General features: G+C 54.1%; 3 protein-coding genes across 6 annotated transcripts in view; 2 read left to right on the plus strand and 1 right to left on the minus strand.

The window, feature by feature from the left end:
- Nucleotides 1-14: 14 nt before the first annotated feature.
- STYXL1 (serine/threonine/tyrosine interacting like 1) lies at nucleotides 15-10696 on the plus strand. 2 transcript variants are annotated; one of them, XM_063402494.1, is made up of 9 exons: nucleotides 18-225; nucleotides 1312-1373; nucleotides 1838-1964; nucleotides 2280-2336; nucleotides 3233-3378; nucleotides 4739-4884; nucleotides 5923-6017; nucleotides 7667-7776; nucleotides 9867-10696. In XM_063402494.1, exons 1-9 carry the CDS (start codon nucleotides 123-125, stop codon nucleotides 9996-9998), a joined length of 978 nt encoding a protein of 325 aa, XP_063258564.1. In that variant the 5' UTR covers nucleotides 18-122; the 3' UTR covers nucleotides 9999-10696. The 2 variants fall into 2 exon arrangements, with proteins under 2 accessions (XP_063258565.1, XP_063258564.1); XM_063402495.1 differs by lacking the exon at nucleotides 4739-4884 and having other exon boundaries at nucleotides 15-225.
- Nucleotides 10697-10838: 142 nt separating this feature from the next.
- TMEM120A (transmembrane protein 120A) lies at nucleotides 10839-19276 on the plus strand. The gene is made up of 12 exons (XM_063402492.1): nucleotides 10839-11007; nucleotides 12962-13080; nucleotides 13531-13647; nucleotides 14073-14132; nucleotides 14823-14918; nucleotides 15179-15268; nucleotides 15603-15668; nucleotides 15811-15872; nucleotides 16088-16180; nucleotides 16778-16842; nucleotides 17421-17489; nucleotides 17572-19276. The coding sequence occupies exons 1-12, from the start codon at nucleotides 10933-10935 to the stop codon at nucleotides 17683-17685; spliced, it is 1026 nt and encodes a 341-aa protein (XP_063258562.1). The 5' UTR covers nucleotides 10839-10932; the 3' UTR covers nucleotides 17686-19276.
- Nucleotides 19122-20518, minus strand: part of LOC134553133 (NADPH--cytochrome P450 reductase) — a 28483-nt gene continuing 27086 nt past the window's right edge. For all 3 annotated transcript variants that reach the window (XM_063402488.1, XM_063402489.1, XM_063402490.1), the window contains 2 exons: nucleotides 20346-20431; nucleotides 19122-20123 (listed from right to left, as the gene is read on the minus strand). In XM_063402488.1, the coding sequence (XP_063258558.1) occupies nucleotides 19979-20123; nucleotides 20346-20431 (231 nt within the window). In that variant the 3' untranslated portion in view covers nucleotides 19122-19978. The remainder of the gene's footprint in view (nucleotides 20124-20345; nucleotides 20432-20518) is intronic.

Genomic DNA, 20518 nt, shown 5'->3' on the forward strand with positions numbered 1-20518 from the left:
GGAACTCTCGCGAGATTCCGCCTGAGGTAACCTTGGAGACCGGCGGGCGTCGCTGCCTGCAGCCGGGCGGAGAGGGGCGTGCGTGGTGTCGCGATAGTCGGCGACAGCCGGGCGGATAGGGGATGGCGGGGGTAATGTTCTGCGAGCCCCGACAACTCTACAACATCATCAACCAGTACCGGTGGAGATCGCGGCTGACGGAGCCCAACTACCTGTGCCTGCTGGGTGAGGCCGCGGCACAGGCCTGTCCCTGTCCCTGTCCCTGTCCCTGTCCCTGTCCCTGTCCCTGTCCCTGTCCCTGTCTCTGTCCCTGTCCCTGTCCCTGTCCCTGTCCCTGCCTGTCCCTGTCCCTGTCCCTGCCTTGTCCCTCTCCCTGCCAGCCGCTCCCCCGGCCTGCTCCTTCTGCCCCTGCCTGCCCCAGTTCCTGCTCTTGCCCCTGCTGCTCCCTGCCCTTGCCTGTCCCTCCCTGCCGTCCCTGTCCCTGCCTGCAGCCAGTCACTGTGCTCAGCCCTGGCAGATATCCTGAGCCAACGGGGCTTGTGAGGAAAAGCACACACATCCCTTCTCGTCATTTCTGGGGCCTGGCACGTGGGACCTTCCTCCCATCCCATTTCAGCTGCCCTGACCTGGTGCTGCTTTGGCTTTCCTCATGCTCAGGTTCCCCTGCTCTCTTCAGCCCTATGGATACAGACTGTCCCCTGCTGTTCCCAGAGCTTTTAGAACTGGGATAGATTTCTCAACCATTACACAAAGATTCCTGATAACCACTTCCATTTTGCACAGTGCAAATATCCCCAGAAGGGTGCCTGATATTGCAATTAAATGTTTTGGTGAGGGAGTTAGCCAGTTTGGGAGTGAGGTTGGGGTCTGTCCAGTGCCCCTCTCCACAGCTCTGGAGCAGCAGAGGCAGAGCTGCTGGCAGGTCAGAGCAGGCACAGGGCAGAGCACAGGATTGATGCCGGGAATGCTGCAGGAGCACACCTGGGTCAGGACTAACACTGCTGGTTAGTTCTTGGTGTTACACACACACTCACATCAGCCCTGGAGTTTGTTATACCCACACCAGAAGATCTCATTTCAAAAAAAACAAATCACAGAATCACCAAGGCTGGAAAAGACCTTCAAGTTCATCCAGTCCAGGAGCTGACCCTGCAACACTATAACCACCCCTAAACCATATCCTCAAGTGCCACATCTCCAAATCTCTTTCTCTGAGTGATCAGAGCCAGTGCCTGAATTCCCACTGACAAAATACAAAGAGGATTCCACTTTTAAAATCTAATTGCTCTGTCTTGGTTGGGTTTTTTTCAGATGCCCGTTCTCAGCGTGAATTCAGTGAGAGCCACATTATTACAGCCCAAAGGATTGAACTGGTGAGGGGGTTGCTGTTTGTGTGAACCATCCCTGGATTTAGCAATTAGCAGGAAGCCAAACCTGGTTGGAAACCCACGGGAAAAGACCCTGCCCTGCCTCGGCCGTGCCCCGCGGCTGCCACTGGGGGGATGTATTCTGTCACAAAGCAAAGGTGGCTCCAGCAGCGTGAAGGATTGGCACACAGGAGCTGAATATCAGGAAAAACATTGCACAAGAGCTCACGCAGTGCAGCCTTGCCTCACAAGGACAGCGCTGGCATCTGCACCGCTGCTGCTGGTGGAGCAATCAGCGTGATTTGCATCATCCCTGACTTCGAACCGGGGCTGTCAGTGTCGTGTCCACCCACACGCACAAACCCAACACGTAGTTAGAGAGTTGTAACTTACGAGGTGTCAGGAGTGTTGATGCCACCAGGGAGGAGCGGAGCCGTGCTCCTGATGGAATTCCTCTGTGATTTTGGTAGAATCCTGCGGGGCAGTATCTGATCCCGAACACCGAGGAGCTGGGCTATGTCAGGTTCTGTGTGGTGTATGACCACGACACTGACTTTTTGGGCTGCACTGACCATCAGGAGGAGGAGATAGAACCAGGTACGTGTGAGCCATGTCAGTCCAGACCTCACTGCTGGATAGAGATTCTTCCCATTCCTCATTTGATTTTGTAAGCTTGTTGGAAAAGAAGTAAATGCTCCCAGTTTTGTGTGAAAAACTGTGCTCTACCTGTTTTTTCACTGTGTTATGCATGTTCTCGGGCTCCAAAAATTCAGATTTTATTTCAAAGTATCCTGGCAGCCCTGGTTTCCCATGTGTGGATGATCCTCTGAAGCTCCTTGTTGCATGTGAGGAATGGGTTCTTTTTTTGCCCCATTTCCCTGAGATTTGGCTTGTCCAACCATTGTCTTTCAGGGAGCAATGCTTCTTCAGAGACTGAAAGCAGCAGCTCAGGTTCCACATGTTCCCAGAGTGAGTACTTCCTTCTCTGAGGGTCACAAAGGGCTTTCACTTCATGATATATAAAAATATTTACCTTTAATGAGGACAGTGATTTGATGGAGTTCACCAGGAGATGTGAAGTCCTGGAAACTTTTCCATGGCATTGTTCAGTCTTCCTTGAACCATGGAAGTGTTTGGATTTCACACATCCCTTGGCAAGGAGATCTGCTGTGAGCAGAACACTTCTGTTTGTTTGAGCTTTACAAAGGCCACAGGAGTTTTAGGAAAGATTTGCACCACTTTTTAAAGAAAAAACAAGTGGGTGTGTAAGAGCAATGAATAAAGCAAGCAGGTTCCTAAATGCTCAGTGCTGGGGCAGGAAAGGGAAGGTGTGAAGAATCAGAACTGGGTTTCTATTGTGCTGATCTATTTCTGAAGCAGACATAGCTAGAGGGAAGCAGGATGTATTCCTTGGGAGGAGGAGCAGCCATCTCACATAATCTACTTCATTGAGGGAGTGTTTAAAACATTTGTGAAAATTTTATTTAAGACACTTCCTTTTTTCCCTGTTTGCCTAAAGCAGACTAAAGAAAAGGGCCTCCATAAAACTAATGTTATTAAATTTAAATTAATAAAACTTCTCTATTATGGGACCTTATTACAAGCATTTCCCAAAGAAAAATGAGGAGAGGAAAAGAAATCTGGCCCTAGAAAAGAAACCAGGAGAGGAATAAAAGATCAGGATGAGAGAGGGGAAAAGCAGCACCCCCTGTAACTGACCTGCAGCAACAGGAAAAGAATAAGTCAAGCTTTTAACAAAGTTTTCTCCAGAGCATCAGATGGAATGAAAAGGGATTTGCTGAGGATGTCAGGGAGGCAGATGGAGACTGAACCTGCCCAGGCAAACAGCTCTTTGGTCTCTTTAGGTGCTGGGGAAGGAGATGCCCTTCTCCATGCCAGAAACTTGGAGCAGTTCACTCGCCACCCCGTGCTCCTCCTGAAGGGAGGGTACAAGCGTTTTTCAGCTTGTTACACTTTCCTCAGGAGCCAGAAGACACTGTGGATGCCTCAGGTGAGATGAGACTAATTTCCAAGTAGAAGACCTTCATATTCAACTGATGATGGCTGCTGAATCCAGGTTAGATGGTGTTGCAAACCTGGTATCACAGTAATTTCAGACAGAGGAATTAAATGTAATTTGAGTTACTGTGCTTGCTCTGAGTCTCACCACTGAGAGACTTCTTTTACAGCCACACTTTTTCCTCTCCTATTGCGTGATAGGAAGTTCATGGAAACAAGCTGGGAATGTTCCCCTGATAACCCCAAAATTGGCCTGCGGAGAGTACAGATAACTGAACAAACAGCAGCAAATGATGACAAGAAGCAGGCTGCTCTCTCACATGTGGTTATCTGGCATAGTACACAGCAAATGTTTTCAAACAGAAGTACAATTCCTACCAAGCACTGTGATCCATGCCTTTGCATTGGGAAGGGTCACAAAGCAAGTGCTAGTGCCTTGTTTCAACAGGCCCAGGAAGAAAACAGCCATCCTCTCAAACACTGTGTCCTGATTGCTTGGTTTCACCTATAAACAGCAATCTATTTAGTTTATGAGAAACAATTACCCTTTATTGCACATTTAGGACAGGCAGGGCAGGTTAAGACAGTGCTGGACAACAAAGCATTTCATTCCAAGGTGTATTTTGTTCCCATTGTTCCCTTCTAGTTCCCAGGAAATAGCCCATGACACGGTGCTAACCTGTGGATGCTACAGCACAGGAGAGAAAATCAATTCACTTTGTGCTGCTCTGTGAAGGGCAAGTCACTGCTGAGCTTCCCCTCAGACTCAGCTGGACACAGGCACCTCCTTGCCTCTCAATTTAAGTTTTAAATTGTTACTGTGCTCCTTTGTGCCCCTGGAGCAGGACCCAGGTATCCACATACCCTCGTACCCCTTGGGGACATCGAGGCACTGTTGGCTGCTCGTGTGTTTTCCTTCTCAGTCTCCACACTGCTGCCACCAGATGCAGCTGCAGATTTGTGCTGTGCCACCCCGGGGCACCTGCAGCTCTGCAGGTGGCAGATGATCTCATTTAGCCTTGCAAACAGGAACCAGGGAGAACATCAAATGAATCTGTCGTGCTGCAGCCCCTCCAGACAATGAAAGGATGTGTTCCACCTCCTGTTTAGTTGGGATTTGCCTCAAGTAGTGCCACAACAACAGTGAGGCTGTTAATCATTCTCAGTAAAACTAGCAAAGATTTCAATATACAGCACATCCAGGTGATAGAATGAATCATTACACTAAAATATGTCATGGGCTGCTGACTAAGTGCCTGTTCAACTCTTCACATGACTTCTGTTTAAGAACTTATCGAGCTAATGGGAGCAAAGACACTCTCTAACCTGAGCCTGTGGTTTCTTTCTGGCAGGAACTGGACACCTTCCAGCCATACCCTGTAGAAATACTGCCTGCAAAGCTATATATGGGCAATTTCAAACAGGCTAGTGATGAACAAATTCAGAAAGATCTGAAGATCAAAGCACTGGTCAATGTTTCTGAACAGCCTGTAACACTGTAAGTTAAACTGTTCAAGGCTTACCCTCACTAGAGTCTGTGATGTGAAAAAATGAGGTGACACAGAGTTTATTGGCAGAGGAGTCCATGCCTGTGGCCTTCCAAGTAAACCTCTGTGCAGATTCCAATGCCATTTCATGCTCAGTTTTCTCATTTCTGCTCCAGAGTTAGCACAACAGCAACACAGTCCTGCAGCCCTTGACTGTGCCACAGGTGAACTGGGGAAGAGGAGGAATGGGAAGCCATTGGTATTTCAAGTCTATCACATACCACCACTCTTCAGGAAAAAACTGTATCTCTAAATAGCTTTCAGAGCAAAATCTTACCAACACATGAGTGTAAAAGCTAAATCACCAATATGTCACATTTTTGGTCTTCCTTCCTTACCTGATCTGTCCATGACCAGTCAGCTCAGTCTGCAGGCCTGGCTGGAAATGCAATTTCACACAGGAAACACCCAGTGGCATTTCTCAAGGTGGTGACCCAAACAAAGTAACAAATCCAGTTACCCACCCCAGGACATGTGCACCAGCAGACATTTCTCATGCCTTTGGCTCCAGAGGAATATCTCTGCACTGTGGGTAATATTCCCATGCCTGCTGCATGATGTGCTTCCACATTTTGGAAATTCCTCACCAATTTTTTGCCCCGTGAGTTCTCTTGAGTCCATCGGAAGAAGGAGATGCTGCCATAGAAAACCACATGAAGTGAACTGGGGGGCTCCACATAATAGCCAACACACACTGTGAAAGCACACCTGCTTTCAGTTTATTGTTGTCATTTCTCTCTCTGTGGGTTATCTATTCTGTAGGTTAAGGCATCATTGCTGATACCATTGAAATGGCAAATCAGTGATTGAACTGGTTCTGTGTTACAAACACCTCTGTGCCTCACTGTAACACATCCCTTATCATGTTAATGATGATGATGAAAAACTCACACGTGTAACAGCAAACAAAATGATCACCTTGCCTCCAACAAACACATCTTGTCAAGGCTGCTTCTCTGCTCCACGTGGTTTGTGTGCTCTTTTTCCAGGTTTGCAGAAGAAGGTCAGTCCCTCCATGTGTCTGTTCCAGATTCACTCGAAGCAGATCTTTTTTCTTCCTTCCCCACCATTTCTCATTTCATAGGTGAGTGGATCCTGATCTGGAATTCCTGAGCCCTTGCTCACTGTAGGATATCAGATGGGAGTGACAGGAAGCCCAGACTTACCCAGGAGGGCAAGCCCACACCCTGATGGATACCAGAGCTGCCTCACTAAGCAGCCTGATGGACAGAGAGAAGGTTTTACAGGGCATCTGACTTGATGTCCCTGTTCACTTTAAAGGATCCCTCACTCTGATAGCAGGGAGCTTTCCACCCAATCTGAAAAGGCTTTGCAGCAGGGTATCTACTAGGGCTTCACAGGATTCCCTCTTACTCCTTTGCAGCAACCCTTTGACTCTCACCAGCCCAAATCTTCATCCACCAGATCTTTATTTGGACCTGTGTGACAGACATTAGAGAGCTCAGCACAGGGCATTGATAATCTGTGATTTGCAGTGCAGAGCCACTGTAGGGCCCAGGAAGACTTTCAGGTTGGACAGCATGAGCCTGCCTTCAGCTGATTACATCAGACAGGGCAAGAAAAAACACACTCTGCAGCTGCACAGCAGACATGGCTCCTGCAGCTCCATGATGCTGTCCAACCATGTTGTTATCTTTTGTTGTGCTTATCAAATAACACCTGCCACAGACCAAGGCCCTGCTGAGCTGTGCTGGACAGAGCCAGAAACAAAAGACCACCCTGTCCCCACAGACTTCAATCCAAGTACAATCTCAGACATGACTACTGCACACAAAGAAACAACATTTGAAGATATGATTTTTAGTCCTGAACTGAATTTCATTATTTGGTGCACCTGAATGTTGACATTCACTTACTTGCCTTTCATTGTGCCTCATGCACATCCCAGCAGTATTTCAGAAGTTTCCTTCTGACACCACACATGGTTTGTGGCTGTTTCCAATCCAAGCTACAAGAGTCTATTAGCTGCACTTGTGGAAGTGTTCCACTGTTTATCTGATAGTGGAATTGTTTACTTGGCAGTGGAGAGCACATTACTCAAACCAGAACATGAGACTAAAGCTCTCCACATACTCCAAGAGGAGTGTGCATGTCCTCATGCCAGGTGTATGTTGGAGTGAGGCCAATTCTACCCACATCTTAGGACAGAACTAGTATCTCATAATAGAAATGAGTTTAAAAATGCTGCCTTAGTGCTCGGGGAGAAAAAAGAACAAACAAAACATCTTGACAGCACTAAAAGAAAAGGCTTTGCTCTATGAATTCTGGAGTTCAGTTGCTACTATTTTAAAAACATCATTCTGTCTAGAAAGAATTAAAAGGTTATTATTTAAATAGGCAACCTTCGAGGCAAAATAAAATTTCAATACCTTTAGACCTGTTTGGGGAGAGTTTGTGATGCTGACCACAGCTGATAGGTCGTGAAAGACCTCCTGATGTGAAGGTGACACTGACGTGTAATGAAGCATTGTCTGGTCATTGTCATTGGTGCTGCTCTTCAAGGCCATGTTTGAACTGTGGATTTTTAAGAAAGGAAAATGCTTGCAGAAACGGGAGCTGGCAGTGCCCATCTGCTGCTGTCAGGGTTCCTGAGGGCTCCTGTCTCTCAGGCTGCAGCCCCCCTGCCAGCTGTCACTGAATTAGTGCTTGACTCTGCCACGGGAAGCCCCATTTCCCTGCTCACTGATTTGTGATTGGCATTTCTCGCCTCAGACGCTCAGCTGGACGTGGGAGCAGTGCTGGTGTTCTCCAGCCTGGGGATCAGCCGCAGCAGCACAGCCACCATGGCCTATCTGATGCACTCCTGCCGCTTTTCCCTGCAGGTATGTCACTGTCACAGCCCCACAGAAACTGCCTCTGCACTTCATTTCTCCTTCTGAAGCCCCATCGCTGCAGTAATAACACATTCTCTGGGATTTCATGCACAATATCCACCTGATAATGGAACTGATTATAGGATTTGAGATTGCATCTTCTTTACACCATTAAGGAGGTGGCTTAGGTGTGATTTTGGATGTGAGTCCTTGCTCTAGAACTTGTGATATTTTTGTTTTCCCTACTTAACTAAAGGGCTAGAAAAGCAAAGCTGTGGATACAGAACATGGTATTTCTCTCCTGAATTTGAGGAAAAGAGTGAAAACTACTGCAGTTAATCCTATCTCTTAATCCCATGGTGTTAGAGAACTTCAGAACCCAGTGTTTGCTGGGCTCTCATTTAATATTGACTTCAGCACTGACTTCTTCCAAAATCGCTTTTTATTCCTCCAGAAGCAATCCCCTCCCACAGACACTTCTGTATAGAAACCTGGAATGGGATAACAGGTCAGATGGCCAGTACAGGCTGCTCCATAGCTCTGAATAATGAAAGGAATTAATGAAGGATGGCTGGGAATGGCCTGGCTGTGCAAGAGCCTGCTGGCCTCTCCCCTTTCAAAGGTGCTAGGCCTTTCTCCCTTTCTCCCTTTTTCCCTTTCTCCCTTTGCCTACAACACACAGGAATCGTCTCCTGGTGCCTCCTAACATGGAGCAGGAGAGTTCCTATGGCAACCCACCAGCCCCTCCTTAAAAACTTCACCCTTGTTTGGAAACTTCGGGAGCTTGAAGGGATTGATCCAAACTTCACTAAAGCTGGGTCTGCATCTGATAAGGTGATTGATTTTGTGCAAACATGTCTAATGTAGGAGGAAAGCTCTTTCCATGGCTGTGTGCCAGTGGATAATTAGGGACTGAGGGTGCCAGCAGGGCTCAGGGTTCAGTCCCTGCACTAACAGAGATGTGACTGCTCCTGCAGGCTGGTAACATCCACTCGCTCACTGAATCACAGAGTGTGCTTCCAATGGCAATGCAAAAGTCAAAGGCTGAGCCTTGCCATTCCTCTCAGTTGGCATCAACAGGTTGGTCTCAGCATTTTACTAAATGCCAAAAAAGAGAGAAAATATTGACAAAGCAGTGCTTGCCCACTCTTGGCTGAGCAAAGCTTTCCTGAGGGATTACCCTGGCAGACAAGTTTGTTTCTTGCAGACAAAAGCAATGCAACAGATTTCTGTGTGATCCTCCAGCCAATCCAGGCAAAGATCTTTGAAAGCTTCCAAAAGGCAAAAGCAAGGCAGAGTTGGGATGTGCAGCCCCTGATTCTATTAGTGAGCAATATGAGTAGATCTATTGAGCGGTCCAGAGGAACCAGAGACACCCACACTGTGGACCCAGAGGAGTAAATATTGGAATATCAGCCTCAGAGTCTGCAGAATCAGCAAGATTAGAAAAACAAACCAATGAAGCACTATCTGCTGACCTTTGGTCTCATTTCACTTAAGCAATGCTCCAAGTGCAGGGGGCAAGCTCCTTTACGAGCCAGAAGATGAGCACTGACAGGAAAACCCAGGGATGGAGCTGGAGTAATGCTGGTGGATCTGCCCTGTGTGTGTGTCAGAGTTTCTAGGTGATTACTTGGAGCTAACAATTAATTAAGGTGGCTGTAATTAATACAGTGGGATAACTGCGAGATCATAACTGCTCTGCCACATCAGGTCACACCAATCCAAAAATGTGATAACCTTCATAGCTGATACTTCACTGCTTTGCTCATCATCTGTGGAAGGAACAGCATTTTAGGGTAGAAAATCCAGGACTGCATCGCTCCATCAGAGTAGAATAACACTAAGTAGTGAAAGCAGCCTGAGCTGTCCTTGTATCCAGGAGAGCAAGCACGGAGGGGACAGGTTTCTCCCATGTTCACATCTGGATCCAGCCTGTCCCCACTTTGGTACCAAACTCTTCTCCACAGGTTCTTGCTGTCCAGCACAGGGAGCACATACCAAGCTGTGTTGACTGAAGTGTAGCTGTTTTGTGAAAATACCCAAGAGTCACTTTCTGTTCAATTCCTGACACTTCTTTACTTTCCTTCTGTTTACAGAGAGCTTGGAAATACCTTCTGAAATGCAAAATGAACATGAGACCACACCGGAGCTTTGTGGAACAGCTCTCAGCCTGGGAGATCCAAATCTATGGGCACCCAGTCACAGACATCTCTGAACCAAATTACTGACAGAGAACTTGCCATGGGGAAAGCCATTCCCCCTTCTGGGGAGAAAGTTCATTTAACTTTGTGTGAAAAAAGACCCAAATGTAATGGGAAATCTTTCCTCTTTAGCTCCATGTCATTTTGGGTCAAGATTTGGAGTCTCCTGGGGAACTCACCTGTGCTGGAGGAGTTTGGGGAATGCAAGTCCTGCAGGATGTGGCCCGTTAGACACAGCTCGACTCTTTTGTATGGATTATAACCATTCCTGTGGGGCAGTCAGTAGGGTTATCTCTGTAAAGGTTTGTTATCCATGGTCTGGAATAGTAAATTTAAGGTCTGACAGTGCCCACTTCCAGCCCAGAGAGGTGATAACAGAATTTCCCTGTTTCAGAATTCCCTGTGCCCTGTGAGTGCCTTCTCAGCTGGCCTCTCACAGACTCGCTGGCTGGATTGTTGACAAGTTCACCCTTCCCATTTGCTGCCTTCTAACCCTACACCCAAACATCTGAGCACAGCTGGTAATTCTAAAGCCTCAGTGCTGTCACATGAAACCCAAACTCGGTACCCTCCTTTATCTTCCGGCACTCCGAATGCTCTTCTTTGCCATCTCAAAATAAAACATGACAGAAAGCACTCCGGGCTTTGCAGCACTCTTCGCTTGGCATTCAGCGGGGTTTGGCTTTCTCATTCTGACACGCGCGGCCAGGGCCGGGAATACACCCCGAGCGCTGCCCGAGCTGGCAGCGAGCCCGGCGCACCGCGCACAGGCCGGTGCTCGGGGAAGCGCTGCGATTCCAGGGAATTTCTCTTTTTCCAGGCTCCGATTTAAAGGGAAAACAAGGAATTAAGGAGGCCCCGCCCCGGCCCCGCCCCGGGGCGTGTCCGGAAGGGGGCGGGGCCAGCGCCGCCCGTCGCCGCGGGCCGGGCCGGGCCGGTCGCCGCCGCCGCCATCGCCGCCATGGCCTGGGGCGCCTCGCTCGCCGAGTGCCTGCGCGAGTGGGAGGAGCTGCAGGACGGCTACCAGCGCATCCAGGTACCACCGGCCCCGGGACGCCCCCGGCACGGGCCGAGGCAGCGCTCCGGCCGAGCGGGGCGCGCCGGGGTTACCGGCACCGGGGGTGGGAGAGCCCCCCGCGGGTGTCCCGCAGCATCCCCAGCGGGTACCGCGGGCAGCCCGGCTCTGGCCTCTGGAGGCCGGATGCTTTCCCGCCGTGTCCCAGCCCTCGGGTGCGAGCCTTGTGCCTTGGGGAGAAGCGTTTCGGAGCAGGGCAGGGGTGCCAGGCTGCGCCGGGACACGGGGCGCGGGAGGAGCGCGGTACCCCGGTCTGACGCCCCAGCCCGCCGTGGACGTGGCGTGGAGAGCTCAGATCTCCCGGTTTTCCTGCTGGGAGCGGCAGTGCCTGGCGTGGCACGGCCGGACGAGGTGCGCAGATGCCGTTTCACTCCTTACGGCTCCGCTCAGCCCGGCTCGGGGCAGCCCGGAGCCGGCCAGCCCCGCAGGGAAAGCGGCCAGCAGAGCCCAGGTCTCCCGGAATCCAGGCGCCGTGTCCCGGCTGCCGTACCCTGTCACCGCCGGGGCTGGCCGGGGGCTCCGTGCCAGGAAGGTGACTTGGTGTCAGAGGTGCTTCCACCTGCTTTGTGTAATCCCCAGGCGCTGCGTGCCGGGGAAGGAGTGGGCAGGGTTCAGCTCGCACAGGGTCACCCAAGGGGAAGGTTGGCCAAGCATCCCCTGCTGCCGCTCGGGTCACTCGGCTGCGGCTGCACCCGCTCCCTTTCCCCCTCCTTCCCGCCCGCCAGCGGGGCGAGCGGATGTTGTTGCGGACACGTCGCTGCTGTGCCCAGATCTGGGGCAAGGGAGGCTTTGAGAAACCTCCTCTTGCTCCATAAGGGTTGCGTGCGTGTCCCGGGTCGCCCACTTGGAACCCCGAGTGCAGCCACTCAGCGCCGGCGCTGCCCTTTGGGCACCTCCTCCCGCGGTGATTCCTCACCCAGGCTGGCTCCGGGCGCGGAGCTCGGGTCTGGCACAGCTGAAGGACTTGTCACAAGAGCCACTTGCTCACAGTTAACTCCAGAGCCAGGAGGAGGTGGCTGTAGATGGCAGCAGGAAAGCTTGAACCGAGGAATGTCCTCGGATAAATCAGGGACATAAATTACTGCTGTGGAGCTGGGACTATCTGGGATCCGTTCCCTCCTTGTCACCAGAGGGAGAAGGTTTCCCTCCTCTGCTCTCAGTTTCACCTTTCTCCTTTGGGAACAACTTTTAAGATCTAGTGATCAAGTGGTTGATAAGAGCTACAGAGGTTAAAACTTGTTTGTGCCAAGGTCTAGTCCAAGGGTTGTTGTGAGCAGAGTGTAATTCCCTGCTGGAGGTGGCATTCAGGCTGCTGTGGCCGAGCTGAGGCTGTTTTCCTGCTGACCTGGACAAGCAGCAGCATTGATCCAGCAGCTCTCCCCTTTCCCTGCTAAATATAGAGGAGAAATGCATCCAGCCTTATCCAGGTGCCGTTGGGTTACTGGGCACTCGGCTGCAGCCCAGCTGGGAGTCCATCCCCTTTGTCCAGCTCACTGACAGGCTCCTTCCACCTTCCCAGGGCTGCTCAGGTGGCCCCAAGGCCATGAGTTGGGGCTGAGAGACCTGGAGGCACCAAGAGCTGCTCGTCCTGTCCCAGCACTCAAAGCCATAGCTCTGAATGGCCCACAAAGAATTTATTCCCAAGTCTTTCCTATCTGCTGTGTGCACTCATTGGTGTCCTGAACACGGGAACATCCTGTGGGTAGCCTGCTTGGGGTTGGGGATGGGCATCCCCATGAAGCAGGGCTGGCTGCAGGCTGTCCCCAAACACACCTGGCATCTGCAGCTGCCCCTCCTCTCACCCAGCAGCTGCACAGGTGAAATTAAGGACTTTTGTTAACAAAAGCATCATAGAGGGCCCAAGGTCAGGTCTGTCTGTGCACAGCTCTAATGCATGCTGGTCTCTCCTCCCCAGGACAACCACAAGCTGTACAAGCAGAAACTCGAGGAGCTGACCAAGCTCCAGGATGGGATCTCCAGCTCCATCGCCCGGCAGAAGAAGCGGCTGAAGGAGCTGTCGCTCTCCCTCAAAAAGTGAGTCAGTGCTCTGTGACAGCACAGAGCAAGGACGGGGCTGCTGAGCTCACCTCGAGTCTCAAATGCAAACCTCTCTGCAGCCAAGTGCTGTGGGGAGGCTGATCTTCCCCAGCCCCCCTTTCCTCTGCCCTGATTTGTGCCCCGTTTGCAGTTCAGAGCTTGCAAGGGTCTTGCAGGTCCCATGAGCTGCTCCCCTCCTGCACAAAGCTCTCCCCATCCTTCCTAAGGGTGAGAGACTCACCTGGTCTCACCCTGCTCCCTTCTCGTGAGCAGCAGCACAGCCTGACAAAGGAGCTTGCCCTGCAGATGGAGTTGTGGATTTGCCTCCCATCCACCTTCCCTGTCCTTGGGGTGTCCTTGCCCGAGTCAGTCACCTGTGGAGTGCCAGCACGTGCTGCTCATGTTACAGAGGCTCTCCTGATGCCAGTGCCTGTGTTTGCTCCCCAGATGCAAAGCCGAGGCAACTCCCGAGCAGGAGGCGTCCATCCAAGAGACCCAGAGCCTGATTAAAGAGAGGCAGAACGTTTTCTTTGAGATGGAGGCCTATCTGCCAAAGAAGAACGGGTGAGAAGGCACCTCAGCTCCGGGTGGGGACCAGGGCCACCCTCCACGTCTCTGTGGCTGCAACGCTGCAGGCACAGACCCAGAACTGTCACCCAGCACTGTCACAGCTGTGCTGCTCCACCTGGGCTCCCCAAGGACACCTGGGCATGAGCTGCCCCTCACTTCTCTGCCTGCTCATGGCCATCAGGCACCCTTGGACAGTGGTTGTGCGCGAGGAGAAGCCCTGGTGAACACCCCAGTGCCTGTGGGAGGAGGGGTGTGTTCTCCCCCACCCGTCCCCCTGCCCGTGGGAGGGGATTCCAGAGGGTTTGTGCCTGGCAGCTCCGAGTGGAAGCACCTGGGGGTCATCCCTGGCCCCACTGGTGGCACAGGAGGGGACAGCTCCACAGGCAGGTCCTTGTCCTAACGCTCTGCTCTCTCCCCAGGCTGTACCTGAGTCTGGTGCTCGGAAACGTGAACGTGACACTGCTCAGCAAACAGGCCAAGTACGGCCCCTCCTCGCTGCACCTCTGATTTTCCTGACTTGGGATCCCCTTGGCGGCAGGAACAGCAGCTCCTCCCAGGCAGACATGGGGCTGGCTTGGCTCACCTGGTGCAGATTCCCTTCCTGAGCTGTTCTCTGCATCATTTCCCAACAATCAGCCAAATCCTTGGTTCCCCCTCACATTCCTGCCACTGGGCTGGGATGGACCATGAGCTCTGACAAGTTAGTGGGATCCTCCACCGAAGCCATGTCCATGTTCCCACTGTATTAGGAACTTCCAGGAAAGACAGACAGTGGATAGTGCCCTCCTCTTCCTTTGGGGAAACACCAAAAGTTGGTTCTGGCTCCTGAGAGCCTTTCCCTTGCCAGAGATGCCCAGCCAGGAGCCTCTCCCCTCTCCCTTGTTGACCACTCCTCCCCTTGGAGATGTGTGCAGATCCCAGTCTGCCTGTCTTCCCCACCAGGGCCACCCGCCAGCTTGGGGTGGTTTGGGATGCTCAAAATGTCTCCCAGCTGTGTGGAAGCAGCCTGATGTGCTCTGCTCTCAGAAATACCCCCAAGGCAAGGTTCTTCCCAAGTGTGTCCCTGAGGTTCCCAACAGAACATCACTTTCACCCAGCCAGATGGGATGGGAGGGCACAAATTTCCAGCAGCCCCCTTGCTCCAAGCCTGTCCTTGTGCTTCCCTGCAGGTTTGCATATAAAGACGAGTATGAGAAGTTCAAGCTCTACCTCACCATCATCCTACTCATTGTCTCCTTCTCCTGTCGGTTCCTCCTCAACTCCAGGTGAGTCTGGCTTGGTGCTGGGCAGAGATCTCCTCCCAGAGCCCCCTTGCCCTTCCTTCCCATCCTGGAATATCCAGAGGTGAACTGGAGATGCTGGTAAAGCATCTGGACACTGCCCTGGAGGTGGGGTGGCCTTTGTGGCCGCCGTGGCCACGGTGGTGGTGGGGAGCAGGTCCCTTCCCTTGGGGTGGGTGTCCCACGGGCTGTCAGGTGCCTGTGTCCCCAGCATGTGCCCTCACACCCTGCTCTGTGTGACCCAGGGTGACAGACGCCGTCTTTAACTTCCTCCTGGTGTGGTACTACTGCACCCTCACCATCCGCGAGAGCATCCTCATCAACAACGGCTCCAAGTGAGTGCCCCCATGGAGGGGGTGTGCAGGGGCTGGGCCTTCCCTGCAGGGCCCTGTCACAGGGAGCAGCTCCCTCCTACTCAGGGCGGGTGGCAAACCCTGCTGGGAGCTGCAGGAGCGGGCAGGAGGAACCTCCCGAGCGGAGGCGGTGCGGGAAGGTGGAGCTGGGAGGGCCCTGGTGCTGCCCAGCCCCGAGGCCCTGGGTCCTGCTCCGAGGACCATTTCCCAACCAGCTCTGGGAGCTGTGGGGTGGCTGGGGCCGGGCTGCTGCACTCTCTGGGTGCCTTTGGCTCTGCTCCAGACCTGACAGGGCTTCTCTGTGTGTGTCCTGCAGGATCAAAGGCTGGTGGGTTTTCCATCACTACATCTCCACTTTCCTCTCAGGGGTCATGCTGACGTGGTAAGTCTGTGTCCCCTGTCCCATGGCAGGGCTGCCTGGGCTGTGGGCAGCTCTGGCCAGGGGCCCACAGGGCTGTGGGACAGGCAGGGCTGGCTGTCCCCTCCCAGCCCCTTGTCCCCCAGCCAGCAGCATCTCTCCACAGGCCGGATGGGCTCATGTACCAGATGTTCAGGAACCAGTTTCTCTCCTTCTCCATGTACCAGAGTAAGTGCTGCCACGTGTGCTGGGACAGGGACTGGCCCCCAGGTGCTGAGAGTGCCTGCAGAGCTCTGCAGCGCGTGGAGACCTGGCTGTAGCTGCTCACAGCTCTCAGCCTTACCTGGCAGTTCCCTTGGCCTCGGGTAGGCTTTGTGGGGTGATGCTGAGGCTGGAAGGTGATCCCTGGGCAGCTCCTGACAGCAGCCATGCCCTCCTTGCAGGCTTTGTGCAGTTCCTGCAGTACTACTACCAGAGCGGGTGCCTGTACCGGCTACGAGCGCTGGGAGAGAGGCACAACATGGATCTGACTGTGGGTGAGTGGGATGTCCCCTGCTGGTGGCCTCAGGCTGGTGCTCAGCTCACTGGGAGCTGTGGGTTCTTCTGAAGGAAATGGTGACACTTGGATTTGAGGTCACTTTTGTCAGTGGCAGGAACAGTAAAAGCTACCAGTCAATCCAAAGCTCCCAGAGCAGCATCTCCTATGGGGCAGCACCACCCCAAAGGCTGATTGTCCCCCTCCTCCTGCTCTGCTGGGACCAGCAGCCCACAGCTGGCTCCCTCAGGATGTGAGGTGGCAGTGGATGTGGCTCTGGGCATCCCAGGTTTCCCCAGGAAGCTCCTTCAGACATAAAACATCCCTCCAACACTGCAGGCACTGTGGGCTGTCACCTCCCCTGACACCGAGGGCAGGAGCTGGGGGCCAGCTGGGAGCCCAGAGCCCTGTGCTGGGTTAGGAGTCCCTGCCACTGCCCCCCTGCAAGTGCCCACAGTGGGGCTGGAAGGGCAGGGCCTCCTCAGGCAGGCACGGGGTGGGCACTGAGCCTCACTGCCCTCCACGTCTGGGGGAGCTGGGCTCCATCCCCGCTCCACCAGCCCATTCCAGATCCTCACAGAAACTTCATCCTTTGCAGAGGGCTTCCAGTCCTGGATGTGGAGAGGCCTCACGTTCCTGCTTCCCTTCCTCTTCTTTGGGCAGGTGAGATGGGTCCTTGCAAGATGCCAGAGCCTCGGGTGGGAGCGGGATGTGCCACGTTCCCAGCTGTGCTCAGTGGCCTGGACGTGGCACAGACCCCACAGGCTGCCACAGCCATGTGATATGGGATGCCTGGGGCAGGGAAATGCTTCCAAAAAATGCTGAGCCTTTCCCTCCGAAGTACCACCACCTCCACAACTGGGGAAGTGAGATGGGGAGGAGCTGGGGTGGTTCTGCTGAAGAGGGGCTGTGGTGAGAACCCTTCCAAAGCCTTTGCAAAGCCCTCCTGAACTCCAGCTGCAAAGGATCGAGTCCTTCCTCAGTCAGATCCTTGAGGCTGATGGCCAAAGGCTGCCTGAGGCTTCCTCTTGGCCCTTGGGCTCCAGCTCCCCTGAAGCAGGGGGGATGTCCCAGCTGGGGTCCTCTGGCCCTGAGCCTGGCTGGGGTTTCAGTGCCCTCACACGAGGCTGGGGTGGGGTTTATAGGTACAGCTATAGGGTTTAGAGGTAAAGCTGGATGGGTGCCAGCCTGGCACTGAACTTCTGGAAGCAGCAGCTCCCTGAGCCTCCTCTCTCCTGCAGTTCTGGCAGCTCTACAACGCCATCACGCTGTTCCGCATGCTCCAGCACCCCGAGTGCAAGGAGTGGCAGGTAAGGGGGCTCCTGGCAGTGCTCGGGCAGGGGGGTGCCCCAGCCAGGTCCCTCCTGCTGACTCCGGCCTCTCCTCCCACAGGTCCTCATGTGCGGCCTCCCCTTCTTCATCCTCTTCCTGGGCAACTTCTTCACCACCCTCCGTGTCGTCCACCAGAAGATTCAGAACAAGAACCAGGACACGAAGGAGAACTGAAGTGGGGCAGTGTGGGGGCCTGGACTGTTTCTCCCCACTGGCTCCGTCCCCTATCCCCATCTCCTCGATTCCGTCCGGACTCTGGTGTCTCATCCCCTTCCTTGGAGGCCTGGGTGTGGGACAGAGCTTAGAGCCTGCTCCTGGACAGTCCATGTGCTCACCACGGGGCTGGATCCGTGCTGGAGTCACTCACCTGGAGTCAGGAGCACCCTGCACCTCCTGTCCTGGCTGCCCTCCACATCCAAAGAGCAGGATGCTTGGGACAGCCACTCCCCTCCCTTTTACTGGATGTTCCCTGGATGCTGGTGCTCCCCACGCCCCTGGGACAGGGCAGTGTCCAGGGACTGCCTCACAGCTCCTGGGGTGCCTGAGGCTCCCCCTCTCCCCCCAGCCCTGCACCCAGGCCAGCCCCTGTGTGTTGAGGGCACAGCCCTGGGGCAGCCTCAGCCCTCCAGGGGCTGTGCACAGTCCTGGATTCCAGGGGTGCCCCAGCTCCTCCCTTGCCTTCAATCCACAGGGAAGGGGCAGTTGGGGCACGGGAGGGGTGGGAGCAGCAGGAGCCTGGCCCAGGCCTCACGCTGGAGCTGTGCAAGCAGCACCCTGGGCTGGCATGTCCTGAGGCTGCACGTGTGAAAATAAAGGGAAGGAGCTGCCCTGGGGCACCGGCCAGTCTGGGAACAGCTTCCACACTCTGCTCTGCAGCTTTGGTTCATCAGGAAGTGAGTCCTGACGGCCTCCCTGAAAGGAAGGTGGAGGTGGGGGTCAATAGAACAATTGTCGCAATAGGACAAGAGGAAACAGCCTCAGGTTTTACCACGGGAGGTTTAGATCGGATATTAAGGAAAATGTCTTCACAAAAATGGGTTGTCCAGCCCTGACAGAGGCTGCCCAGGGCAGCCATGCAGTAATCCCTGCAGGGATTTAAAAGCCATGTACATGTGGCAGCTGGGGATATGGCTGAGTGTGGGTTTGGCAGTGCTGGTTTAAGGGTTGGACTCAATTATTTGGAGGGGTTTTCCAGCCTAAATGAGCCCATGGTTTTATGAAAAGTCATGTCCCTGTGCCCTTCCACAAGCCTGGGCAGCAGGGGGGCTCCTTCCCATGACACCCCAGTCTGCTCAGGCTGTGGCCAGAACTGTGGCCACCCAAGGAGCCCAGCAGAACCTCAGTGTCCCTGGAGGTGCTGTCCTGCACCAGCACTGGGAGCTCTGGAAGAACCAAAGAGCAGGTTGGGCACAGCTGCACCCCAGTCCAGAGCCCCCCACTGCCATCCTCCCTCCCCTCCCACAGCCCAGCACTCAGGGTAGGGGCTGCCCCCAGCTCAGCCCAAACCCAGAGCTGCCACCACATCCCCAAATTTCCTCCCAGTTATCATCCAGTGCTCCTCCTGCCTCCTTCTTCCCTCTGGCTGAGCAGAGAGGATACAGGAAGCAAACTCCAAACACAGTATTTTTATTCCAAGGGCAAATGTATTTAAATAATTTACAATCATTGGACAGCCTGAAAGTCTGGGGGTTTCTGTTGGTTTTTTTTTTTTTTTCCCCATGCCTAAATCACAAAGATGTTCAAAATAAAAACCGTATTTTAAAAATGACCGTACATGATGTGAGGGAGGGGCTGGGCTCAGGGGAACTGCCGGGCCCCAGGAGGCGAGCAGGGCTGAGACCCCGCCTCCCAACCCGGGTGTATTCCAGAGGGAGAGGAGCTTCCCGCTGGTGCTGGAGCGAGGGAACGGAGCGGGATGTGCTGGTGGGGCCGTGGGACAGCTCTGTGCCCAGAGCCACCCCACATGGCAGAGCTGGGCAAACAGGGCTGGCAGCAGGGAGGCAAAGCCTGAACCCCAGCCCGAGCACAGCCCCTCCACCCCTCTGCTGTCCCTGCAGGCCAGGGTGGGCTCCAGCCCCGGGATAAGGCAACACCTCATGTTCAGGGAAGGACTCCCTGGCCGTGTCCATCCCTCCTGCCCCACAGCAGCCATGTCCCTGATGTCCCTGGCCCCAAGGCAAACGCCGGAGCCATGGGGAGCACCCCGGGGTGCTGGTGGCACTGCAGCTCCTGGACAGCAGCAGCCTGAGCTACCCCCCTGCCCCTCTCAACCCTTTCCACCCCTTGAGTCCAGAGCCTGCCCCGAGGGGCTGCTGAGGCCCCAGGAAAGGTTGGGAGTGACACTGGGGTAGCCGTGGGCTGGGGACACCACCGTCACCCACAGCAGCAGTGGGCGAGCAGGCACTTGCCAGCTCCCCTGGCCCACGCCTGGGGACCTGTTCTCTCCCCGGCCCTGCCAGCCCCGCCCTTAGCTCCACACATCCAGGGAGTAGCGGCCCTTTGTCATCAGTTTCTTTACATAGTCCACGGCCTGGGGCTGGCTCATGTTCCCGAACTCGGACACGATCTCGTAGAAGATGTTCTGCACATCCCGGGCCATGTTCCGGGCGTCGCTGCAAACGGGGAGCGTTAGTGAGACAGCACAGCCACAGAGCCCTGTCACCTCCCACTCTGGGCACAGAGGGTTTGCCCGCCCCAGCCCCCTGCCCTCCTCTGAACCAGGACTGTACAACCCTCCCAGGGCTTGTAACACTCAGCTGGGGAAACTGAATCAAGCTCCTTTTCCTGACAATGGGAACATTGCCCCCAGATCCCCATCCTGTCCCCAGACCTACCCGCACACATAGATGTGGGCCATCCCCTCGTTAACCAGCTTCCAGACGTTTTCCTTGTTCTTCTTCAGTAAGTGCTGGACATAAACCTGGCAGGAAACAAGGCTGGGAGTGAACAGAGAGGAGCAGAGCCCCCACAGCACAGCCCTTGGAGAGGGAGGGAAGGCAAGGCTGTG

The sequence above is a fragment of the Prinia subflava genome, chromosome 8 (genome assembly GCF_021018805.1).
Source record: "Prinia subflava isolate CZ2003 ecotype Zambia chromosome 8, Cam_Psub_1.2, whole genome shotgun sequence".
Taxonomy (NCBI): domain Eukaryota; kingdom Metazoa; phylum Chordata; class Aves; order Passeriformes; family Cisticolidae; genus Prinia; species Prinia subflava.